The sequence below is a fragment of the Blennius ocellaris genome (assembly GCF_963422515.1).
Source record: "Blennius ocellaris genome assembly, chromosome: 22".
Lineage (NCBI taxonomy): Eukaryota > Metazoa > Chordata > Actinopteri > Blenniiformes > Blenniidae > Blennius > Blennius ocellaris.
This window is the reverse complement of record NC_137671.1, coordinates 2826181-2834173: the sequence shown is the minus strand read 5'-3', so window position 1 is coordinate 2834173 and position 7993 is coordinate 2826181. Positions and strand designations below refer to the sequence as shown.

At 44.9% G+C, this 7993-nt stretch overlaps 1 protein-coding gene across 1 annotated transcript; it reads left to right on the top strand.

The window, feature by feature from the left end:
* Positions 1 to 1097: 1097 nt before the first annotated feature.
* Positions 1098 to 4724, top strand: klhl42 (kelch-like family, member 42; the record flags this gene model as incomplete). The annotated part of the gene is made up of 3 exons (XM_080518046.1): positions 1098 to 1861; positions 1943 to 2136; positions 2838 to 4724. The coding sequence occupies 3 exons, from the start codon at positions 1098 to 1100 to the stop codon at positions 3287 to 3289; spliced, it is 1410 nt and encodes a 469-aa protein (XP_080374172.1). The 3' UTR covers positions 3290 to 4724.
* Positions 4725 to 7993: the final 3269 nt, after the last annotated feature.

Below are 7993 nucleotides of genomic sequence, written 5' to 3'. Positions count from 1 at the left end.
AGTTTGACCATATATCTTACACACAACTTTAACATATACAGCAAAAGCACAGATCTGTCCCAAGCGAACATATTCAATGATGTAAAGGATTTTTTTTCCTCACTTGATTTGAGACAGAAGAAAAAAAAACAAACTAACAGTCATATACACACGGTTCTTGTGGTTTTTAAACATAAAATTTGCAAAAGAAGTAGACTTCCTACCCTTAACAGTAAATGACAAGAGGACCTACATGTTATAAAGCTGCTGCAGTCCTCCACAGTGGAAGTTGTGGGTAGAAGTAACGTTCATCACACTAACTTTAACACAAGTATGTGCAAGCTGTATTCTTTTGCATGAGCATATGCTGTTATTTTTGTTAATCACATAGTGGCACTTGTATACCACAATAAAGTTAAAATGATAACGTTTTCCTGATTGCACCTCACCTTTCACACCTCTGACTTTGGTTCTGCAGGTTTCTTTCTGTTAAAAGGGAGTTTATCCCTTTCCACCATCTCCTCTGCTTGCTCGTGTGGAATTATTTGTTTTTTTTCTCTGTAAAGTATCCTGATATGACTGCTACTATACACATGGTTAGAAGAACTATCTAGTATTTGTATCATGTGGTTGTCATCAACATACTATTCTTAGCTTGTGAAAAATCGGGAAAGTTCTAATGTATTTCACGTATTCAAATTGAGGCGCTGTGGCAGCTGAGTACAACAGAAGCAGGGGGCAGCAGGGGGCAGCAGCGTCACTTCATTCCTCCCACGAAGAAGAAACCCGGAAGTGACGCGCGGTGCAGAATCAAAACAGCTCAAACTTGACAGCTCTCCATCGTCTGTTTTTGTACAAAATATGGATCAAAGTCTGACTGACGCAGTCGGAAATCACCTTTTACAGTGAGGCTGATGTTTACAGGGCCTGGAGCGACATTGTCACAGATGGTAAAGTCTCCTCTGTGTGTTTTTATCGCGCCTCCAGACCTCTGGGTCGACATATGGGCCGATCATTACCATATATAGCCCGGCCGCAGAGCTCCCCGTGCGTGGAGATGTAAACCGCTCCAGGCTGATAGAGACGACCAAAAGAGCGATCAAGCCATCCCCTCCACCATGTCATCCGACCAGGTCATCGCTATCGTCATGGGGGACAAGATCTATGAGGTGAATAAGAAGAAGCTGATCGAGAAGAGCGACTACTTCCGAGCACTGTACAGCTCCGGGATGAAGGAGTCCACCGAGGACTCTGTCCAGCTCCAGGGGCTCAGTGTCCCCGGCCTGGAGCTGGTCCTGGAGTTCATCAACACCTCCAAGGTCCAGGTGGTCAACGAGACCCTGGAGGACCTGATCGAGACCGCCTCCTTCCTGCAGGTCACCTCCATCCTTAAGCTGCTGTCCTCCGAGATCCGCCTGGAGAACTGCGTGGAGCTCTTCAGCCTCTCCGAGATCTACGGGACGCACGACCTGCGCACCGCCTGCCTCAAGTACATGACCTGCTACTATCACCCCATGCTGAGGCGGCCCGAGTTCGGCAGCCTCCCCCCCGCCGTCCGGGACCAGGTCAAGGAGATGCGCATGAAGGGCACGGCGACCCTGGTGGCGATCGGGGACTTCGCTTGCCTGTCCCTGGACGTGCCGGATCGGGACGAGCCCTGGACCATGCTGCGGTACGGAGAGGTGGAGCAGCGCTGGAAGCCGCTGGCCAACAACCTGCCTCCGGACATGATCAACGTCAGGGGGTACGGGTCGGCCGTGCTCGACAACTACCTGTTCGTCGTGGGCGGCTACAGGATGACGAACCAGGAGATCTCCGCCGTGCACTGCTACAACCCCTGCAGGAACGAGTGGAACCAGGTGTCCCCGCTCAACCAGAAGAGGTAACGCACACACAGATCCGTGCTTCTCGCTCCACCTCTGCCGCCGCGGCGGCGGGCGCTCACTCTGCCCCTCTCGCTCAGGTCCAACTTCAAGCTCCTGGCGGTGCAGGGGAAGCTGTACGCCGTGGGAGGTCAGTGCCTGGGCACGGTGGAGTGTTACAGCCCGGAGCTGGACTGGTGGACCTGCGTCTCCTCCATGCCCGACCCGCTGGCCGAGTTCTCGGCCTGCGAGTGTCAGGGGATGATCTACGTCATGGGGGGATACACGGCGAGAGGTGGGTGAGGAGGAGTCGGAGAGAAGATCCTCACCAAGACACGTGATTTAAAAAAACAGCGGCCCCTAATTCTTCCAACCAGCTTCATTCTCTTATCGGCAATTATAGGTTTTTTTCTCTCTTTTTAACAGATCAATTTAATCGAAGCCATTTTACCACAACCACCAAGTATAGTAAGGTGTTTTCCTTATTGACAATCCTGAGTACTCGCCTCCAAACATACATGTCAATCAAAATCTTTACTTTATCTTTACTTTTGAAAACATTCTGCTGTTTTAGCTATTTTTTCAGCAAAAACAAAAGAAATATGCAGATTATTCCATCTCAAATGTGACAAAGTACTATTGTCCCGACTGTTAAAAAAAGATTAACTTCCCACAATATAACATAACGTCTACATAACCATGTTTTTGTTCAATGATAACAAAAATCCTTTAGTCTTCACATGTTTTTAAAATGTTAAAAAAATGCATTTTCGCTGTTTCTCGGCCTTCTGATGATTTTTTTTTATTCAGTAATAACTTAAAAGAAACATTTAACATATTATATCTGTTTGTTCTTTCAGTTCAATCTTCTCACCACCAGATTGAACAAGGTGGTGTTTTTATTCTGCTCCTGTAGATTTGTCACAGAATGTCCAATGAGTGTTTTAATTATTATTATTATGAGTCAACTTTTCCTATCGCCCCCCCCTTTGACAGACAGGAACATGAGCGTCCTCCGCTACTGCCCCGCCGCCGACGCCTGGTCGGCGCTCCGCTCCTGCGCCGCGCACATCCGCAAGCAGCAGATGCTCTCGGTGGAGGACACCATCTACCTGGTGGGCGGCTACACCCACGAGCTGGAGGCGGGCCGGCGGCGGCGCCCCAGCCAGACGGAGGACGTCCTGACGGTGCAGTCCTACAACGTGAGCACGGGCGACTGGGTGCAGCTGAAGGAGAACACGTCCAAGTCGGGCCTGAACCTCACGTGCACGCTGCACAACGACGGCATCTACATCATGAGCCGGGACTTCAGCCTGCCCACCAGCCTGGAGCACCGCGTCTTCCTCAAGTACAACATCTTCTCCCACGCCTGGGAGGCCTTCAGGCGCTTCCCGGCTCTGGGCCAGAACATGCTGCTGTGCTCGCTTTACCTCCCCAACGTGCTCTGAAACGACAGACCGACCGCTCGGGGCTCGGTGGCGTTATCCGAGACGGTGCGGCGGCCGCGCGGCAGCACGTACTGCTGCGGACGCTAAAGCTTAAAACTCTATTTTGTGAACCGCGGCCCGGAGGTCAACCACTACCAAGATTCTAGTCAAATCGCACATGAAAAGCAGAGCATACAACTGAAGCCAGTTACACGTACGGTTTGACCACTAGAGGTCAGTATAGGACGACAGAATGCTGCCGTAAAGAAGCGGTTATATCGATGATCAAGTCCCATCAGTTACAACTGAACGTGGAGAAATGAATGACGGAGGAGTCCGATAGTCTGGAAAATACTGGGATTAGAAGCTCGTCAATATTTTAAGAAGTGAGAACACTTGCTGCTGCTTCCTCGTAAAAAAAAAAAAAGTAAAAAAATTCAGAAGTGGACATGCGACAGGCTTTTGGTTATTTTCTTCTGTTTGGACAGGAAATTCACTTGAATGCTCTGTGAGAAAGTCAAAATTAATCGGGTAGTGTTGAAGCTTTGGATTATTTTATTTCAAAACATTTTTAGTGCTACTTATGCTTATAACAGCTGCAGGCTACATCTAAAGATTAAGCAGCTGTTTATTTCCTTTGGACCATTACAGGTGTGAACTATTGTAGAAACATGAGAGAACTTCCTACATGGTGTCAGATGAAACGTGCAGGGACCTGGTTCCTCCTCATCCCTCCTCCCATGAAGAAATATTTCTTATTGAGAAGCTCAAAACACACTTTTTACGGAGATTAGAGCGCTAAAGCGTCGCCAAATAGCTCAGCAAACAGAACAATTCAGGATTCAGGGTCTGAGAGCAGCAGGAAGTGTTTTTGAGAGTCACTGACGAGCACGTCTCCAAATCTACGGAGCATTTATTCCCAATGTTTACACTCCGAATGTGGCATTTCCCCCACAATCCTTCACTACAATCCTTGAAATGTCACACACTCCTCGTCTTTATGGACACAGTGGGTCATCCTGAGGATGATGGTCTTTACACTGCCAGCAATGAGAGAGATCTTTTTTGTTTGTTTTGCTTTTTGGAGCTTCTTGTGTTCTTTCCCCAGTCTTGAGCTTCAAAGATACTTACAGCCCGAGGCCACGCCTCCTCCGACGGCGTCCAAATCAGATTTGCACATGTGAACGAAAACCACAGTGAGAATCGCTTCTTCATGGGGAATCTGCTGTTATTTGTTATCGTCTGTCGTTGAGAGCAGGCGTTTGGCTTCATGGCTTCAGAGATCAGACTGAAACGACTCTGGTGAAAAGCCTCAATCTCAATGGTTTGAACTGAAAGATGCACACGTGCCTTCTGCAACCTCTGTTAACAGCGGCTTGATGTAAAAAAAAAAAAAAAAAAAAAAAAAAAAAACAGCACAAAATGCAAGACTGTATTTTACTTTACATTGCCAGTAACTGACCAAAACTGCTGTGGTTTTCTTTTCTTTTTTTTAAATGGTACTCTTTAATTTCTTTTGTAAATAATGTCGTTGGGAGAAAAGAAAGCCAGTGTTCAGTAATCAGATTACTTTCAATGTTTGATATGATGGATTTTCACATTTTCTTTTGGAAAACCAATAAAAAGGACGTTGGGGGATTTTGATTGGTCTCATTCATTCACGTAAAGCACTGAGAAGTTTGGGTTGTTCCTAATATGTCCACTAGTGGTCGCACTGATTCAGTGAAAGGTTATCAACCGTTTATATATTTACACAATTAGAGCTAGAAGACCATATATTTATCATCAAAGTCTTATCATGAAGGTGAGTTTGTGCCAAAAAATATTAAAAACCTCAGAAAATTGAGGTGTATTCATATTTTTGGGGAAAAAATTAAACAAACCCAACTACTATCATGTGAAGTACAACTCCAAGTTTTAAATGTGCTATCTCCATCCACAAAAATCGGAAGTGTGGCTATATTAATGTGTCATCAAGCTTCAGTAGAGATTACAAGCTGTTTATAGCACGAGCATATTTTTTTATGATAGGAAAACTCAAATATCTCTCCTATGTGGTCTGAAACATGAGCTGCAGACCGACTCCAGCCTCTGGAGGATAATCGGCTTCATTCCTCCCCAGGAAACGTTGGCATAAATACTCACATCCCTCTGATTCTGCTCTTTCCCGGCTCAACGTCAAATTTAATCTCTGCTGTGGAACAGAGAACTATTAGAAGACGCTTTTCTCAACAGCGCAGAGACTTTGAAGGATCCTGCTTTTGTATATTTAAAAATTCAAAGTGTGAAAACTATTAAATATAATGGTGGCTTATGATGAGGTTTCTATTTGCAGGGGATGAAACACTAATAAAAACTGAACGTAAGATGGAAGTTAGGATTCCTATTAATTAATATTTCCACCATCTGCTCCAGGATTATTGATTTCTTTTGGGCCAAATCACTTTGACATTTACCAAAATACCTCTTGGAGTCATTAACCACATCATTCATATTATCAATGCTCTTTTCATTTTTAATAAAATATAGAGGATAAGTACTTTGTTTTGAGCTGCAGCTAAGGACAATATTCAATATATTCCAAATGCTTTTCATATTGTTTTTTATTCTTATCTAATAATTTGCTATAGAATTCTTGTTTTGATAAAATAGTTCATTTATTTATAGATTTCTTTGTGTGTTTTCTCTCTGCTGCTTCATTTCTACATTTAATGAGTTCTCTATAGAGTGTGTTCTATTTTGAACAGGCATTTTGTAATCCAGGGCGTGTCTAAATACTTATTTATTTTAGTGCATTTCTTTATTGGGCGGTTTCTATCGTAATAAATAATTTGAAAGGATATAAAAATGTTTCATGGGCTTTATCAATATCATCTTCGCTTAAACTGGTGAAGAAAGTCTAAGAGTTGATGATGATGATGATGATGATGATGATGATGATCTATCAATAGGGTCCTTCGGCACTTTCAGTGCTCGGAACCTAATTAGAACTAAATCTGTTGCATTCCTGGTCATTTCCTGCAGTTTTCTTTATCAAATTCAAGCCATTCCACTTGTGTATATTGTGCTTATTTCTTCATATTATCCTGTATTAAATGACTCACTGTTTGTACACAACATATCTACCCTCATGTGGATAACAAGTATTAGTCACACATTTCAGATGCGAGAGAGGGAGAGGGAGAGAGAGAGAGAGAGAGAGAGAGAGAGAGAGAGAGAGAGGATATATCGAGTATTATTGTAACAAAAGTACCAGTTTAAAAAACAAAATAGGATGAAGTAGCAGCTTTTCCACCAGCAGGGGGCAGCACATGCTTTCCCAACAACAAACAGCACAGGATTGGATTCAATATTTTCCACTTCACCTTCACAAGGTCTCCTGCTTTCAGACAAACATCCTCTCTGTGAGAAAAGCTCTCCCCGTTGTCAGCAGCCATGTGGAGAAAGAGTTGATCAAACCTCACACACCTGTCGGCCCGACAACGGTGTCGCAAGTCTGGAGGTCAGAGCGATGACGTCTATTTATAGTTTACCAGATGATGGACGGATGGATGGAGGGAATTGGATTGTTTCATTCACGGTGTCTGTCACCGGGGGGATGCGGAGGAGATCAATACTCGCCATCAGTGGTGTGGATTGATCCTCGGCGTGGGGTCAGACCGCAGCCATCGCTCTCACACCTCCACGCCGTGTGTCAGAGTGGCCGTCACCTCCGGGGCCCAGGGAGGAACCGGAGGAGGACGTTTGGATGGTGACCATGTTAAAGTGGTGTTCTACCACGTTAAAGTGACGTTCTACTACGTTAAAGTGGTGTTCTACCACGTTAAAGTGACGTTCTACTACGTTAAAGTGGTGTTCTACCACGTTAAAGTGACGTTCTACTACGTTAAAGTGGTGTTCTACCACGTTAAAGTGGCGTTCAACCACGTTAAAGTCACGTTCAACCACGTTAAAGTGGTGTTCTACCACGTTAAAGTGGCGTTCTATCACGGTAAAGTCACGTTCTACCATGTTGAAGTGGCGTTCTACCACGTTAAAGTCGTGTCCTACCACGTTAAAGTCGCGTTCTACCACGTTAAAGTGGTGTTCTACCACGTTAAAGTCACGTTCTACCACGATAAAGTCACGTTCTACCACGATAAAGTCGCGTTCTGCCACGATAAAGTCGCGTTCTACCACGATAAAGTCATGTTCTACCACGTTAAAGTGGCATTCTGCCACGATAAAGTCGCGTTCTACCACGATAAAGTCGCGTTCTACCACGTTAAAGTCGCGTTCTACCACGATAAAGTCATGTTCTACCACGATAAAGTCGCGTTCTGCCACGATAAAGTCGCGTTCTACCACGATAAAGTCATGTTCTACCACGTTAAAGTCACGTTCTACCACGATAAAGTCACGTTCTACCACGATAAAGTCACGTTCTACCACGTTAAAGTGGTGTTCTACCACATTAAAGTCACGTTCTACCACGATAAAGTCACGTTCTACCACGTTAAAGTCGTGTTCTACCACGATAAAGTCGCGTTCTCCCACGATAAAGTCGCGTTCTACCACGATAAAGTCGCGTTCTTCGATTTCGCCACGACACCGTCTGAGCTGACATTAGAGTGCAGAGAAGGGTGAAGATGGTTTGATGAAAAACTGGCTCAATATTTCTGTGGTGGGTCTGTGCCGAGTGTGTGATGGAATAAAGGAGAGAGAGAGAGAGAGAGAGAGAGAGAG